Source organism: Bison bison, unplaced genomic scaffold (assembly GCF_000754665.1).
Source record: "Bison bison bison isolate TAMUID 2011002044 unplaced genomic scaffold, Bison_UMD1.0 scf7180017864286, whole genome shotgun sequence".
Taxonomy (NCBI): Eukaryota; Metazoa; Chordata; class Mammalia; order Artiodactyla; family Bovidae; genus Bison; species Bison bison.
This window is the reverse complement of record NW_011494858.1, coordinates 4,869,702-4,888,278: the sequence shown is the minus strand read 5'-3', so window position 1 is coordinate 4,888,278 and position 18,577 is coordinate 4,869,702. Positions and strand designations below refer to the sequence as shown.

The following is an 18,577-nucleotide window of genomic DNA, read 5'->3' as shown; positions in this document are numbered from 1 at the left end:
TTGGCTTGAAGCTCAATATTCAGAAAACTAAGATCATGGCATCTGGTCCCATCACTTCATGGCAAATAGATGGGAAAACAGTGGAAACAGTGGCAGACTTTTTTTTTTTTGGACTCCAAAATCACTGCAGGAGGTAACTGCAGCCATGAAAGCAAAAGACACTTGCTCCTTGGAAGAAAAGTAATGACCAACCTAGACAGCATATTAAAAAGCAGAGACATTATTTTGCCAAGAAAGGTCCGTCTAGTCAAAGCTATGGTTTTTCCAGTAGTCTTGTATGGATATGAGAGTTAGACTATAAACAAAGCTGAGTGCCACAGAATCGATGCTTTTGAACTGTGGTGCTGGAGAAGACTCTGAGAATCCCTTGGACTGCAAGGAGATCAAACCAGTCAGTGCTATATGAAATCAGTCCTGAATATTCTTTGGAAGGACTGATGCTGAAGCTGAAACTCTAATACTCTGGCCACCTGATGTGAAGAACTGACTCATTAGAAAAGATCCTGATGCTGGGAAACATTGAGGGCAAGAGGCGAAGGGAACGACAGAGGATGAGATGGTTGGACTGTATCACCAACTCAATGGACATGAGTTTAGGTAAACTCTGGGAGTTGGTGATGGACAGGGAAGCCTGGCATGCTGCAGTCCATGGGGTCACGAAGAGTCAGACACAACTGAGCGACTGAACTGAACTGAACTGAACCAAAGTAAATAATGGAGGGGCTGCCTGTGATGAGATAGGTCACTGCAGTCTGCTGCTTTCCATCCAAAGAATCCAGAATACACAGCCAAAAAGTTACCCTCTAGACATTGCCATGAGAAAAATTCTCCGATCACATTGGAGATATGCCCAAGTTGGAGAGAATATCTAAGAACGTAAGTTATTGCTCTAGAGAGAAGCAAAATAGAGCCTCCCCAAACAGCAGAATCTTACACAGATAGATGCAAATAAGTCCATGCGGGAAAACAAAAGCAGATGAACAAATGAGTGAAAAGATTATAAGGGGCTATGAACCCAAAAGTAAGCTTATTAAGGCAAAAGGAAAGGCCCACAACTTTCTTGCCTAAGCATACTACTTCCTATTTACAAAGAGCCTGAGTAGAAATTTTTATATGCTGGACAAAAGCCTTTGAGGTAAGCAGACTCTGATAGTTGCTAAAAATCAAACAAATAATAACAGCAACAAAAAACAACAAAAACTTATGCCAGCAACCAGTAATCAGTCTAGTTTATCATTTATAAATACAAGGACAAAAAAGAGTATCCAAATATTTGAAAGAAGTTTATAACATGAAAAATAAGAATTTATTCAGATATAACAGAAATACTGGAATGAACATAAGTGAATATAATAATAAATTGAAGGCATATATATCTTTTCTCCACAATATTATAAAAGAGAAAAACGAAATTTGGTATGAGTTTCTTTGGACTTCCCAACTGCGCTAGCAATAAAGAACTGCCTGTCAACACAGGAGTCGCAGGAGATGCAGGTTCGATCCCTGGGTCGGGAAGATTCCCGTGCAGGAGGAAATGGCCACCCACCCCAGTATTCTTTCCTGGAGAATCCTATGGACAGAGGAGCCGGGCAGGCTGTGGTCCATAGGGTCGCAAAGGGTTGGACACAACTGAAGCAACTTAGCACGCATGCACACATGAGTGTCATTATTCAAATATAAAACAGACTAAAATAAGTAATCATTTCATTACCCATGTATGTGAGAGTTTAGGGACTTTCCTGGCTGTCCAGTCGTTAAAAATCTGCCTTAAAATACAGGGGACACAGGTTCAACTCCTGATTGGTTACTAAGATCCCACAGGCTGCCAAGCACCTAAGCCTGCATGCCACGACTAGACAGCCTGTGTGCTGCAACCACCGGAGCCCACTTGCCACAACTAGAGAGTCCATGCACCTTAACAAACGATCCCGCATGAGGCAACAAAGATCTCACGTGCTGCAACTAAGACCCAATGCAGCCAAATAAATTTTAAAACAGAATAGTCAAAGACATTTAAAAATGAAAAAAAAAAAAAAAAGGATGGAACTACCTACCAAATATAAAAGTATATTATGAAGCATGTAAATTAGAAGGAGCAAGTTTCATTTTCAACAATATACAGAATCAAATTTTCCAATTTACTCACTTTTACTCACAATTTGTGGCATAATATGCAGATATGCCTGTATACTTTAGGGTCATATTCAACAATGCTGAGTTACTGCTGCATAATAACCATTCTTAAACGCAGTGGCTAAAAACAATCCCCATTTTATTTGCTCATAATTTTGTCAGTCACCAATGTATGATGGGCTCAGCTGTGTGATTTTTTGGTCACTAATATGACCTCAAACTAATGCAGTCATCTGGCCCCTTGACTAGGATAGTTTGTTCAAGACAACCTCACTCACAAGTGATGCTTTGTGACTGCTGTAGCTTGGGCCTGTCCCTCTACTTGGTCATTCATCTTGAAGGAGGCTAGATTATGCTTCTTTACCTGGTGAACTTATGGCACCAGGAGAGCAAAGGCAGAAGCTTCAAGGCCTCTTGAGACTTTTCTTAGAAGCTGTATGACACTTCTTCTGATACATTCGTTGTTTAAAACAAGTCACAAGTCCAAGTCTATGTTTAAAGGTTGAGAGAATAGACTGTCTGTTAAGGTAAGGAGATGGAAAGGAGCAGGGTAGCAATTTTTAATCCACCATTATCTTTGGCTTCAAGTACATACATGTCTCCTGGATGTAAAATGTCTCAAAGATTTAAGTATAACTGCTAAAACTATAAATGTCTTGTTCTAGCCACAAAGTTCTGGTATGTGTGTGTGTGTACACGCATGCATGAAGCAACAGATAACAGAAAAAAACAAGTTACTTTTCTGAAGATATTTTCATTAGAATCAGTTCAGTTCAGTTCAGTTCACTCACTCAGTCATGTCCGACTCTCTGTGACTCCATGAATTGCAGCACGCCAGGCCTTCCTGTCCATCACCAACTCCCGGAGTTCACTCAAACTCATGTCCGTTGAGTCAGTGATGCCATCCAGCCATCTCATCATCTGTTGTCCCCTTCTCCTCCTGCCCCCAATCCCTCCCAGCATCAGAGTCTTTTCCAATGAGTCAACTCTTCACATCAGGTGGCCAAAGTACTGGAGATTCAGCTTTAGCATCAGTCCTTCCAAAGAACACCCAGGACTGGTCTCCTTTAGAATGGACTGGTTGGATCTCCTTGCAGTCCAAGGGACTCTCAAGAGTCTTCTCCAACGCCACAGTTCAAAAGCATCAATTCTTCGGCACTCAGCTTTCTTCACACATCCATACATGACTACTGGAAAAACCATAGCCTTGACTAGATGGACCTTTGTTGGCAAAGTAATGTCTCTGCTTTTCAATATGCTATCTAAGTTGGTCATAACTTTACTTCCAAGGAGTAAGTGCGTTTAATTTCATGGCTGCAGTCAGCATCTGCAGTGATTTTGGAGCCCCAAAAAATAAAGTCTGACACTGTTTCCACTGTTTCCCCATCTATTTCCCACGAAGTGATGGGACCTGATACCACGATCTTCGTTTTCTGAATGTTGAGCTTTAAGCCAACTTTTTGACTCTCCTCTTTCACTTTCATCAACAGGCTTTTTAGTTCCTCTTCACTTTCTGCCATAAAATGAAAGTGAAGTTGCTCAGTCGTGTCTGACTCTTTGCGACTCCATGGACCGTAGTCTGTAGACTGAAACCAGGCTCCTTCATCCATGCGATTTTCCAGGCAAGAACACTGGAGTGGGGTGCCATTTCCTTCTCCAGCAGATCTTCCCAACCCAGGGATTGAACCCAGATCTCCCGCATTGTAGGCAGATCCTTTACCCTCTGAGCCACCCATTAAGAGTGGTGTCATCTGCATATCTGAGATTACTGATATTTCTCCCAGCAATCTTGATTCCAGCTTGTGCTCCTTCCAGCCCAGTGTTTCTCATGATGTACTCTGCATAGAAGTTAAATAAACAGGGTGACAATATACAGCCTTGATGTACTCCTTTTCCTATTTGGAACCAGTCTGTTGTTCCATGTCCAGTTCTAACTGTTGCTTCCTGACCTGCATATAGGTTTCTCAAGAGGCAGGTCAGGTGGTCTGATTCCCATCTCTTTCAGAATTTTCCACAGTTTATTGTGATCCACACAGTCAAAAGTTTTGGCATAGTCAATAAAGCAGAAATAGATGTTTTTCTGGAATTCTTTTGCTTTTTCCATGATCCAGCGGATGTTGGCAATTTGATCTCTGGTTCCTCTGCCTTTTCTAAAACCAGTTTAAACATCTGGAAGTTCACAGTTCACATATTGCTGAAGCCTGGCTTGGAGAATTTTGAGCATTACTTTACTAGCGTGTGAGATGAGTGCAATTGTTCAGTAGTATGAGCAGTCTTTGGCGTTAGAATAATGGGGGCCAAATACAGACTGCAAAGAATGAATGAGTATTTGGGAGGTGAGGAATCAGAGATAATAAATTTAGGCAACTCTTTTCAGATGTTAAGTGTAATGAGAAGAGAAACTGAAAGGGGGATGGATATATTTAAGAGTATGCATGCAATGAAAAAAAAATTTCCTGAAAACAAGAAAAATCAATATTTTAAATGTTGACAGGAGTGAGTTAAGAAAAAAAGGGGATCTGGAAGATAGGATGGTGAGAAAAATGCCTGCTGGAACAAGATCCTTGCAAAGGCAGAAGACGGAATGCAGGTGAAAGGGGAGCCATTGTGGTGAAGGGGGAAATATTCCACAGAAAGACAAAGAGATTATGTTTGTGGAATTCAAGAATGTTCATAGGTGAGATAAGGGGGTTTGAGGCATTTCTGTTATTTTGTCTCCTATTTTCTTTGAGGAGCAAGAGATGAAAGAGTAGTGAGGAGGAGGATTTGGAAACCTAAACAAAAGAGAGGACTGGAGAAGCCACCAAAGAATACTAGAGAAGGTTCAGGTTGACAAATAGAATGATTTCAGAGCACTATTAAAGGTCCCATTGAGGTTGGAGACCATGAATGCATAATATCTCAAATATGGATTATTGTGTAATGTTCTCCATCACTATTCAGAAGCCTGGATGTAGAAGTGAAGATGGCAGACCATTAACAAGAGCTCATCAGATCTGGCACTTTGTCAGACTAAAAGGAAGGCAGAATAAAGAAGTAAAGGACTAAATATATCAATTGGTGAGTGTTTTAAGAGATGAATTGATTAGGCAAGGAAGTAAAAATATTGGTATGATACAATGGGAAACAGTGATCTAAGGTTTGAAGTTTCAAATGAAACAGAATTAGCAGAATGAAAGAACTCAAAGTATTTGATCAAGAGGATGAGATGATCAAATACAAGGGTTTCAGAATTAAAAACAGTTACAAAACGGTATAAGTAAAGCAAAGTTGTTCAATTATAAGCCTTTTTAACATTCATGTTATTGCGTCTTCACAGTTGATACACTCTTAAGCAGAGAGATTATTTAGTATAGTAGTGAATAGGATGTTCCTAGGTCTGAGACACACCTGGTCTGGATACTAGCTCTGGGAGAAAAGAGAAATCAACTTTTGGAATCATTTTCCTCATCCATAATTGGGGATATTGGCAGTTTCTACCTCACAAGATTTCCATAAGGATTCAAAAATTATGTATATTAAGTGTTTAATACAGCCTGTGATATGCAGTAAACACTTAATAAATATTAGCTATATTATTATTGCCATTAATGATAAAGTTATTACTTATGTACAATGAATTTTTTATATTTAAAGAATGATTTCTAAATAGTTTCTCTTTGAGCCATTCTTTTAAGTCATGGTAGCACCTTAATGACTTGTATTGATTAAATGAAAAAGATACTTTCAACTGAGTAGAGATAATTTCAAATTAAATAAAATCATCTTTAGTCTAGGCAGTGTGGGTGTATAAGGTAGAAGAAAAGCAAATCAAAACCTCTTATTTGTATGGGAAGATATCCAGGGATTATTTCCATCATTTTCCAATGTTTTCTCACACTTATACAAAATAAATGTAGGTAAAATGTTCACAGTAACTCTACTTTGAGGAATTTTCTTTTCAAGATTCAGAATTACATTTACACATCTATGAATGGATGGAGAAACTTATGAGCTGGCTTATTTACATAATATATCTACAGAAAAAGGCTGCTTTTTTCAATTTTCCTTAAGATAAGCTGTAAAATACTTAGCTTATTTTGTGAATTACTTTATGTGAGGTCATTTTGGGGCTTCCCTGGTGGCTCAGCAGTAAAGAATCTGCCTGCAGGAGACCTAGGTTTGATCCCTGGATCAGGAAGATCCCCTGGAAGAGGGCATGACAGCCCACTCCAGTATTCCTGCCTGGAGAATCCCAAGGACAGAGGAGCCTGGTGGACTACAGTCCGTAGGGTCACAAAGAGTCGGACACAACTGAAGCAACTGAGCACTCATGCACAAGCTCATTGTTTTAGCTAGCCCATTAGCCATTGTTTTTAACAGTTAGCTCACCGCTCAGAATCCCGAGCAGGAATGGGTAATGAACATGGGCTTTGGTAACAAGGGGAGTGTGATCGAATCCCAACTCTGTCTTACGACCATAAATAAGACTCTAAACTATTTAAAATTATTATTTCTCCATCTATCAGTTAGAACAGTAACCATTCAACAATAGTTCTGAGTTATATTACAGCAGTGGCCCCAGCCGTTTTGGCACCAGGGACAGGTTCCACGAAGACAATCTTCCGCGAACCAGGCTTGGGGGATGGTCTGGGGACGATTCAAGCACGTTGCATTTATGGCGCGTAGTACTTCTACTCTAATGCCACTGTGGATCGACAGGAGTTATCAGTGTGAGGCCAAAGGTGGGGGCCTTTGACTATTCATCCACACCTATCAATCTATTTTCATCATGTTAGCAACATATAATTGTTAGTTAAAACACTTGTGAAGTGTAGAGCATATCATATTCTATCTGTCTGTGCTCAGCTGTTTCCAACTCTCTGCAACCCCATGGACCGTAGCCCATCAGACTCTTCTGTCCATAGATTTTCCAGGTAAGAATACTGGAGTGGGTTACCAATCTCTCCTTTGGGTGATCTTCCCGACCCAGGGATTGAACTCAAGTCTCTTGCGTCTCCTGCATTGGCAAGTGGATTCTTTTATCACTGAGCCATCTGAGAAGTCCCAGCATATCATATTAATTAATATTAATTCTCTATTTACTTATACTCGTCAAGGCCCAGGCCACCATCAGACAGATGACCTGCAACGCATTTTCTGAAGGAGTGTTCTAATTTGGAGGAACAAAGCAGCAACAGATATAAATACTAACATAGAATGATATAAATAATGTTATTAAAATAACAATACATAGTCAACATATATTGAGTGCATGTCATATGCTATCTAACATGGTATCATTATCACCATTCTCATCTAAGTTCACAGAAGTTGCAGCTCTTAGGGCTGTGATCTTAAATTCTGCACTCTAACTCCTCTAAAAGGAAATAGCACCTTAGATCAAGCATGACAAGGGCCCACTGGAACTCTCTCAGAGCCAGAAACAGTAACAGTGATCAAGGAAAAGAAATAGCACAGATTTCTGGCAAACTTTTCTTCCTATCTGGGCAGTGTAGTTGTGTATTAATTACTTAGAAACGTAATATGAATAAAAGGTATGAGAAGGTTTTCAATCATTCCTAAATTATCCTTTGAAAATAAGAGATAGTTACAGTAACTTCAAGATCGAATTACCTTCAGAATAATAAAGGCAAATTTTAACATTAAAAAGACAAAGAATCATTATATTCTCTTTTAACAGACCTTTTAAGTATTTCTTTAGAACCAAATAACTCATTAGAAAGGGCATTCTGTCCTTTTATACACCAATTTACTCATCTAAACATCTAATCAGTTTAGTGTCCCTGAAAAGGATGTAAATACTATTTAATTTACTAGTCAAGTTGGCTTATGGAAATAACTACTTAGCATGATTGCCGCTGGATAAAGAACAAACATGCAGGAGAAAAAAAAAATCTATTTAATAAGGTCATTTCACCCTTCTGAAGTGACACTATCAAAAACATGTCCAGATTAGTAAATTGTGCAACTGAGCAAAGATTCTATAAAGAAGTGCAAGAATCACTAAAAATAAATAAATAAATAACTCCTGGGGACCCTTATAGGCCCTATGTTATTGTTCTTTAGTCAGTCAGTCATGTCTGACTCATTCATGACCTCATGGACCATAGCCCGCCAGGCTCCTCTGCCCAGGGGATTTCCCAGGCAAGTACTACAGTGGGTCACCATTTCCTTCTCCAGGGGATCTTCCTGACCCAGGGATTGAATGGGCATTAATTGCTTGGTAGGTGGATTCTTTACCACTGAGCCAACCAGGGAAACCTATAGACCCTATACAAAAATTTCAGCACATTAGATATGACTTACCCGTTTCAGATGCTCCTGTATTTTAGACTCCACATCCTCAATGTGTGCAATCATCTTGTTGACACATGGAGCTGGGATGTTTACTAAAGCACAGCTTTCACGTCGGCATGGGTAGCCAAAATAAAGGCCTTTATTCAGCTCTACAGTTAAAGCAGACAGAGGACATCAGTTCTCAGTTACATACAGAATAGTAAACCTTGATATTCAGAATATACAAAAAGTATTCTGCTTTACTAGCACTAACACTCCAACTTCAATCAACAGATTGATAAATGTCAGAGAATTATAGAATGAACCTTCTAATAATCTGAAAACTAAAATAAAATGATCATTTATAACATAAAATGCAACAAATAAAAATAAACCTAAGAGATGAGACCAAAACTTTAAGAAAATTTAAAAGTTGAAGTGTTCCATGGCATCATGAAAAAAAGAAAGAAAAAAGGCAGAAAATCAGTTAATCCATTTGTTTCTACATAGACCTTAAATCACTTAAGAAGTGACTTTGACATATATTTTAAATTCTCCTCTCAAAGAGATACCACGTGTCCCAGTGTAAATAATATCCAACCACTCATGCATTGAAGTTCTTCCTTAAATTCAGCATGGTTTCTCCTGCTGAAAATAAATAAATAAAAGCAGGTCCCCATCATCCTCATAATAACCTCATTTTCTACCTTCCATTTCTGAAAATTGAAGTCTCATGCGAAGAGTGATTGATGTTCTCACTGTGGCATTCAAGTTGTACTCATCATAAAATCCACTCAGTCCGATGTGCCTCGGTGATTCTAATCCTGGCATGTCCTGAACCAACTGAAGGTTGCAGAAGCACAGCGAAGTTGTCCATGAAGCCCCACCAAAGTGCTTACCTGCAGTCCTGTGGCCTCTAAGGACTCTGCTGAGCTGGATTACAGCTGCAATCACTGATCATAAATGCAAGACACAAAATAGGCTTGGGGCCTCAGTGAGAACAGACTGATGTTCTCATTTCAGTTGACCTTGAGGAACACGGAAGCAATGCTGTTGCCTCCAGTCTGAGCCTTTTGTTTCAGTGTCAACACATAGAGATGGTAAATATTTTAGACAGCTTCATATAAACTGAAGTCTTTTAAATATCTTTAAATGAAATCTCAAAATATCCTCCTCCAAATATGCATTATCTGTCAAAATGGCATAGGTTTCATTTATCAATGTGTCTATCCCATATATGTTCATATCCTATATGCAGAATAATAGTCCACACAGGAAAAAATACATATTTTTTTGACATTTTTGAGCACTAAATATATGTACCAAACATGGGGCTATGCTAAGCACTTTTGATGCCACATTTTGTTTAATCTTCACAACAATCAATTGAAAGGGGTTCTTGTCTTGATTTCATATATGAGGAAATCAAAGCTTAGAGAAGTTGTTACATCAAATGTTGCACTGCACAGAAGTGAGAGGCGGGAGAGCTGGGACTTAAACTATTTCTCTCTGGCTTGGGAGTATACACAATACCATGAAGGTTGTTTTCATATTTAAAAATGAGGTGAAATGAAGAGAAGTGTTTCTAAAAGGATATCTCAGAGACATCTCAAAAGTTTCACATCACTTGTTTGTGAAGTTCGAATGTTCCTTCAAGATATCAGCGCTGATATTCTAATGTATTTTACTTTGCTTTGACCATGGTGAACACACATACTTGGCATGACTATTTTTTTGTTATATTCTACTTTTCCTCTTTATTTCATACACAGATATATATTTTTTCATCTCTGTAACACTCAGAGGACCAAAAAAGAAAAGAAAAAAAAAAAAACAAGCTGATAAAAATTACACATTGATCTCTTATCCAAATATCCTAATACAGGCATGTTGTCCAGCCCTCTAAAAATAGGGTTTTAATATACATTTAACAAGCAGGCAGTTTTTCTTATAGTCAAAGCATTTGTTTTGCTTCATTAAATGGGGAAACAAGGAGAGCAATGACTCATTTAACATTTTTCTACATGTGCCATTCTCAACCTACCAGATGAGTTATTCATTAATTTCCAGAGCACTCCATGGTTTAGGATTAACATTTTACATATGGTAAAGTGGGGAAAAGGAAATATTGTAAAGTTAGAGTTTGCACTAAAAGTCTACAAAAGACACGGCACTACAGCAGCACAAGAAAGAACAAGAATCCATGAGTTCTTATGACTGCTCTATCCTAATACTAAGGGTATGAGTTACAACTTTCCTTTCCGCTTCTTTTTCATGTTACACACATTATAGGTACACTTAGGTCACTAAACTTGCTGTCTCTGGTCACACATTTATCAGCTTGACTGACTGATAACTGTGATTTTTAAGATAAAACTAATCAATCTCTAACCTTAGATTTCTCACTGAATACATGAACCAGAACCAGATGGCAGGGTGTTATATAAGATCATTTTCACCTACAACTCCATAATGAAATGAATTAACAGTTTTAGTCAAACATTAAGTTGATAGAGCTCTACCTTGTAAAGACCGTGCATAAAAAATCGGGTATTTCAAGAATTAAACTCAGGCAGGAGACTCATTCTCTCTAAAAATCAGCCCAACTCCAACATCCTTGCTCAGAATTAATGCATAAGCGTAGGATCCTTCTGGACCTAACCAGAGTTGAGGTTTGTTGAGACTGCAACATGAAACTTCCTTTTGAGAAAAAATATTGATGGTCTGATTGTGTGGGCAAAGGGTTGTTTATGTTCATTAACTGCCAACTCTCCTCACTCAATGAATTAGATCCTTACACAGTTTATTCGCACAGGCCCTATAATTTAAGATTTTATCACTACCATTCTTCCTTCTCTTCTGCTTTTAATATGTAATTCCTTTACATCCATCACTGAAATTATTGTATCATGCCTTTATCTGAAGTCAGTTCTCTGAGGAAAAACTCTTACCCAAACACAATATTTTTTTCTCACATTCCGTTACCCCTTTTAATATCCTGGTTTTCTTCCAAAATGTAGAATAAGCTAGCGCTCATAAGTTTAGAAATAATTTCTTCTCCTTGCAAAGCCTCTGTGTGATGAACAGAAAGTACTGTTAACTTTTTTTTTTTTTAATGAAAAACAAAGCTCCTTTTAGTTTTGTTATACACTGGTGGTGGGGGAACTTAGGAAGAGACCTTTCCCTGAGTAAAGAATGAATGGGCAGATTGATAGAATTTATCCAATCTAAAGAAAAGAAATAAAAATGAAGAAAAAGAACAGATACTCAAGTTATTCTAGGGAAAAAATAAAATATAATCAAGTCCAGAATATGTGAAGTTGAGGGTCTGGAAGGAGAAGAGAGGGAAATTTTGAGAGAAAAATATTTGAAGAAATAACAGCCAAAAAACTTCAAAATCTCATGAGAAACATCAACTCACACATCCAAGAAGCTCAAAAATCTCACACAATACAAAAACAGAAAGAGAACTATGTCTGAGAACATCAAAGAGAGAAAACCAATTAAAGAGGAAATCTTTAAGCGGCCAGATACAAAAGGACATATTACATATAGAGGACATGGCATGAATAACTGCTGTATTTCTCAATCACAAACAAGAAAGGACAGGACATAATAGAAAAAAATAGTTTTAAAAAACAAGCAGGCAATTGGGAAAGTAGTTCAGCTCAGTTTAGTCACTCAGTTGTGTCTGACTCTTTGTGACCCCATGGACTGCAGCATGCCAAGGCTTCCCTGTCCATCACCAACTCATGTCCATTGTGTTGATGATTCCATCCAACCATCTCATCCTCTGTCATCCCCTTCTCCTCCCGCCTTCAGTCTATCCCAGCATCAGGATCTTTTCCAGTGAATTGGTTCTGCACATCAGGTGGCCAAAGTATTGGAGTTTCAGCTTCAACATCAGTCCTTCCAATGAACACTCAGGACTGATCTCCTTTAGAATGGACTGATTGGATCTCCTTGCAGTCCAAGGGACTCTCAAGAATCTTCTCCAACACAACAGTTCAAAGGCATCAATTCTTCAGCACTCAGCTTTCTTTATAGTCCAAAGCTCACATCCATACATGACTACTGGAAAAACCGTAGTTTTGACTAGATGGAACTTTGTTAGTAAAGTAAGGTCTCTGCTTTTTAATATGCTGTCTAGGTCGGTCATAGCTTTTCGTCCAAGGAGCAAACATTTTTAAGTAGTATTGAAACATAAAAATTACCATATGTAAAACAGATAGCTAGTGAAAATTTGCTGAATGATACAGGGAGCTCAAACCTGGTGTTCTGTGACAACATAGAGGCGTGGGATGGGCTGGGATGTTGGAGGGAGGTTCAAGAGGGAGGAGACATATGTATACTTAGGGCTGATTCATGTTGATGTACAGCAGAAACCAACACAACACTGTAAAGCAACTATCCTCCAATTAAAAATAAATACACTTTAAAAAATTAAATAAACAAAACAACAGGCAGGAAAGAAGGAAGGGAGAGAGAGAGAAACATTGAAAAAATAAATTTGACTTCACCAATATCAAAACATTTCGCTTACCTCAATAAGCTATTATAATAAATGAAAACACGAGCAAGAGTGGGAGGAAACAGATACATATCTGACAAATGACTTACAGATGGAATGTGTGGAGAAAATTTACAACAGGAAAACAACCCAATAAAAAATGGGCATAAGACTGGGCTTTTCCAATAGATAATACACAAATGACTAACAAACATGTAAAGAGATGCTCCACATCATTAATCATCAGAAAAGTGCGTATTTAATTCACAGTGCAGTACAACTTCACAATCACTAGAATGCCAAAAATTTTAAAAATTGGCAAAGTCAGTATTAGTGAGAATACAGTACAGCTATAGGCTTCCCAGTTGGCTCAGTGGTGAAGAATCCACCTGCCAGTGCCAAAGACACAGGAGATATGGGTTTGATTCTTGGGATGGGAAGATCCCCTAGAGGAGGAAATGGCAATCCACTGCAGTATTCTTGCCTGAAAAATCCCACAGACAGAGGAGCCTAGCGGGCCAGTCTATGGGGTTGCAGAGTCAGATACGACTAAGTGACTGAGCACGCACATACAGTACAACTGTAACTGCTATGTTGCTGGTGGAATTGTCAATGATTTTTGGAAAACAGTTTGGCAGTTTCTTATAAAAGTTAAGTATACACTTATCATATGACTCAGCACTCCACTTCTATGTATTTGTCCAAGATAAATAAAAATATGTCCATAAGAAACTTATGTGTAATTATTCATAACAGCTTTATGATAGCTCAAAATTAGAAAACCCAAAGTTTCTGTCAATGGCTATACAGCACTCATGCAAAGGAATACTATTGAGCAGTAAAATGAACAAACTGCTGATATATTCAACATTGAAACTACTAATGTATTCAGCCACAGGGATGAATCTCACAGACCTCTTTCTCAGACTTTGAAAGAAACTGGACACAAAAGGACACATAAGTGGAATGATCCCACTTATTTAAAATTTTAAGATGGTGAAACTGAAATGATATCTGTGGATATGAAAGGTGGGGCGAAGTGATAGTGAACACGAAAGACATGAACTAACGTTCTGAAAAGAGTATCTACGCCCTGTTTAAGATGGTGGTTAAATGGGTGTCAAATCATTGACCCGTATACTTAAATGAGTGGGTTTTATTGTATTTAAATTTTCTCTCAACAAATCTGTTTGATAAAAAGACCACCAACCATTCCCTAGTGACAGAATTAAAGAACCTGGTAGCATTCTAGTCTTGACCACTAGCGCCACCTGGGAAGCCCTTGTTTACTGTAGCTCTCCTGACTTCTTTTCCCTTACGTAAGAGAGTGTGCCTTGGGGGAACTGGGGGGAATTTGCACATAGTTCATAATGGTTGCAGACCTCGAATCTGCTGATCCAAATAAACTTTTCTTTTCTGGAGAACTATTTGATAGTTTGTTTAGGACAATCGCTTCCATATTCATCCTGTATCCAAATAATTCTGCAGAGCACACTCAGACTCAAATTTTCAAGCAAAAGATTTGGCAACATAACATCACCAATCAAATTTATACAGGACCAGGGACTAAGCAATAATGAAGTTCACACTTTTGAGCCTGAAATTCAAGATGCTTCTTGACTGCACCTCGATCATTTCAAGCTTTATTTTAACCAATTATCTTTATATTTCTGGATTTTTCCTATGCTGAATTCAAAGTAACCTACTTTTCCCATATTTTGTGTTATTTCACCATACTATTTGATTCATTCCGTTCTTTCTTAAATTCCCTCCTCACATTTCATATACAAATATATCCTTCAATATTCAGTTCAAATCTGTCCTTATTCATTAACAGTTCTCTTAATTCTTAAAAGGCATACGAACAAATTGATGTTACTCAAAATACTGAAGATACTTTTGTTCCAAAGTATTCATTTGTCATACACTGCTCTGATATTGTGATTTAGAATGAAAGTGAAACTGAAAGTCACTCAGTTATGTCTGACTCTTTGTGACCCAGAGAGTCACAAATTCTCCAGACCAGAATACTGGAGTGGGTAGCCTTTCCCTTCTCCAGGGGATCTTCCCAACCCAGGAACTGAACCCAGGTCTCCTACATTGCAGGAAGATTCTTAACCAGCTGAGCCACAAGGGAAGCCCAAGAATACTGGAATGGGTAGCCTATCCCTTCTCCAGCATATCTTCCTGACCCAGGAATTGAACAGGGATCTCCTGCATTGCAGGTGGATTCTTTACCAACTGAGCTATCAGGGAAGCTCCCGTGATTTAGAATAAGCAATACATATTTGGTCTTGATCTGTTTTTGGCACAAAGATGCTAAAACCTTTGCAATTTCCTAACTGATGAGAGCAATTAAAATGTCATTTTTTATACTAATGAGGTGATTTTTGGACCCCAGATAAGGATGGGGACTCAGGAAAACCAATCTTCTGATTACAGAGTTGGACTTTTCAGTCTCACCACCAACTTCTGACCCTTGGGGAGGGGAGAGGGCCTGGAGGGTGAATCAACAATCTCTGGTCAGTGATTTAATCAATCCTGCCCATATGATGAAGACTCCATAAAAATTCAACCGGACAGGGATCTGAGAGTTTCTTGGTTGCTGAATATATGAAGATTTGGGGGGACTGGAATGCTTGGAGACAACATCCCTTCCTCCATATCTTGTGGAAGCTCTATGACCCTCCTCCATATCTTGTCTTATGCCCCTCTTCCATCTGGCTGTTCCTGTATTATATTCTTTTATAATAAACCAGTAACCTAGTAAGTAAAATGTTTCTCTGAGTCCTGTGAGCCACTGTAGCAAATTAATCAAAACCTAGGTAGGCAGGGGTATAAACTGAAACCACTAATAATATATAGTAGTTGGTCAGAAGCACAGGTGATGAACTGGGCTTAAATTAACAAAAATTAAGATTAAATATTTTGATAAATATGGAGTTCTCCACGAGAATGATCTGAGAAAAAATATGAAACACTATAGAATGGGGCTTCCCTGGTGGCTCAGATGGTAAAGAATCCACCTGCAATGTGGGAAACCCGGGTTTGATCCCTGGGTTGGGAAGATCCCCTGGCAGAGGGCATGGCAGCCCACTCCCGTATTCTTGCCTGGAGAATCCCCAGAGACAGAGGAGCCTGGCGGGCTACAGTCCATTGGGTCACAAAGAGTTGGACACGACTGAGCAACTCAGCACGCAGCATACATAAAATGCATACATTTACCCATCTCTTTCTACTTCTTTCCACATAGGACACCAGAAACACTTTCTGAGCTAACATTTCATGGAATCTCCATGAACAATTTTTAATTCTGGATTTCACAACCCCCAAACATTAGCCCTTCTTCTTTTCATTTTAAGAAACATATCCTTAATGAACTGGAAAATTTCCAGCATGTGTCAGTCCTAACATGAAGGATAAAGAAACTGTTTATTTTTAAAATTCATAAACTTCTGAAATTATAAACAATTATTATGATCAAATTTTAATTAACAATACACTATTGATGAAATTTATTAAAATATTATGTCCATATATTATATATCAGTCATTGTTAACCATTAATGATATTTAGGTTTATTTCTTAATAAAAATGTAACACTGGCATCAGAAACAAATGAGTGAATATAAATACAGTTTACATAGGTTACTCTACAATTTAGATTCTGCCCTCACCTTCAGTGTTTGTCATCTTATCTTCATGAATAACCTCAACAGCTTCCTCAGGGGTAACAAATCGAACCAAAGCTTGTGATGTGGCATTGTCTTTTTAAAAGAAAACAAAAATTTCCGTGAGTAGTTAATATATACATTTAAAACAAGCAAAATAATGTACAAAACTATGTTGTAAAAGTGTTGTCCTTGAAAAAGCAACTATAATATCGATATTAAACAAAAACATAGTAGAATATCTTCAGATGTTTCATTTTCGATTGGCTTAACTCTTACAAGAAGGTATTCAAAATAGCACACAGCTATTAAAAGCAAAAAAAAAGTCATTCAGAGTAACATCACCAAAACGGTGGGGTTGGAGACCCTAGCTTCCATCTACCAATAATCATTAACAATCAGACAGTGACATGTAAACAAAAATAGCCTTGGGAAGCTCGAGTCCACTTCAGAAACTTAAGCCACATGGACCAAAAATATAAAAAACAGAACCACCACACGAAATGGCAAGGAAGAGAGCTTCATTTTGTCTGCATTATCCAGTCCCGTAAGTGACACTGGTCATGCTGAGAAAACTCTGGTCTGAAATAGTCCCTCTCCCTGGGAAAGTGGGAGCTACCAGCTTCCCTTTGGGGGCACTGAAATGATAAACAATTCTTATGAATCAAATTTTGGGAGAACTGCACAAAGGATAGTCCTTTATTTCCTCCCACTCAGAGATCAGCAAAGCTGAGAGGCATAAAGATGGCCTGGCACAGGAAGAATGGTAAAGGCTATCAACATCAGGCATGAAGCAGCAATGATCATGTTTCCCAGTGCCTGCTCTGCAGAGGACCTCAGCTTCTTTGTTGGCAAACTTGTCTTTCAGAAGTGAAAAAGAATGAGTTTCTGACAAAAAACTGAGAGAGCTCATCACTATTTGACCTGCTTTATAAGAAATGCTGAGAGGAGTTTTTCAAGTTAAAAGGATATGAATTAGTAACACAAAAATAAAAACATAAAACAAGTCAGTAAAGGTAAGTGTATATTCAAATATAGAATACTCCAATACTATAGTGAGGTATTAAATATTTAACTCTAGTATAAAAGTTAAAAGACAGGAATACTAAAATAGCTATAACTGCAATAATTTATTAATAGATACAAAATATAAAAGATTTAAATTGTGACATTAAAGACACAAAATTTGGAGGCAGGGTATTTAAAAGGGTAGAGTTTTTGCATGTGATTGAACTTAAGTTGCTATCAGCTCAAGATAGACTGTTACATCTATTAAATAATTCATTTAAGCTTTAAAGAAACCACAAAGCAAAAACATATAGTAGACACACAAAGAAAAAAAAGAAGGGAATCAGAGTATACTGCTATGAAAAATCATCAATTCAAAAAGGAAGACAGCAAGAGAAGAACAACTAAACAAAAGAACTACAAAACATGCATAAGATATCAACAAGACGCCATTAGGAAATCCTCATCTGTCAATAATCACTTCAAATGAAAATGAATTAAACTCTCCAATAAAAAAGCACAGAGTGGTTGAGCAAATTAAAAAAAAAAAAACAAAAAACAAGACGTATCTATATATATGCTACTACAAGAGACTCATTCCAGATTTAAGGGCATATATAAGCTCAAAATGAAGGGATGAAAAAATACATTCCTTATAAATGGAAACCAAAAGATATCAGAGGCAACTGATACATAAATGTATATTACCTTATACATAGGTACGTCAGACAAAGCAAACCCATTTACAACAGCATGAAAAGAATAAAATGCATAGGAATAAACTTAACCAAGGAACTGAAACATCCATACACAAAAAACTGTAAGATACTGCTGAAAGAAATTGAAGAACAGCAAATAAGTGGAAAGATTTACTCTTCATTAATGAGAAGAGTAAATATTGTTAAAATGTCCACTCAATTCAATTCTTATCAAAATTGCAATAGCATGTCTCACAGAATTTGTTTTAAATCCTAA

General features: G+C 37.8%; 1 protein-coding gene across 1 annotated transcript in view; it reads right to left on the bottom strand.

The window, feature by feature from the left end:
- Window positions 1-18,577, bottom strand: part of CCDC178 (coiled-coil domain containing 178) — a gene marked incomplete at its 3' end in the record, with an annotated part of 338,625 nt that overhangs the window by 307,213 nt on the left and 12,835 nt on the right. Inside the window, exons 2-3 of the mRNA XM_010849787.1 lie at window positions 16,601-16,690; window positions 8,443-8,582 (exon numbers count right to left, since the gene is read on the bottom strand). Of these exons, the coding sequence (XP_010848089.1) occupies window positions 8,443-8,582; window positions 16,601-16,690 (230 nt within the window). The remainder of the gene's footprint in view (window positions 1-8,442; window positions 8,583-16,600; window positions 16,691-18,577) is intronic.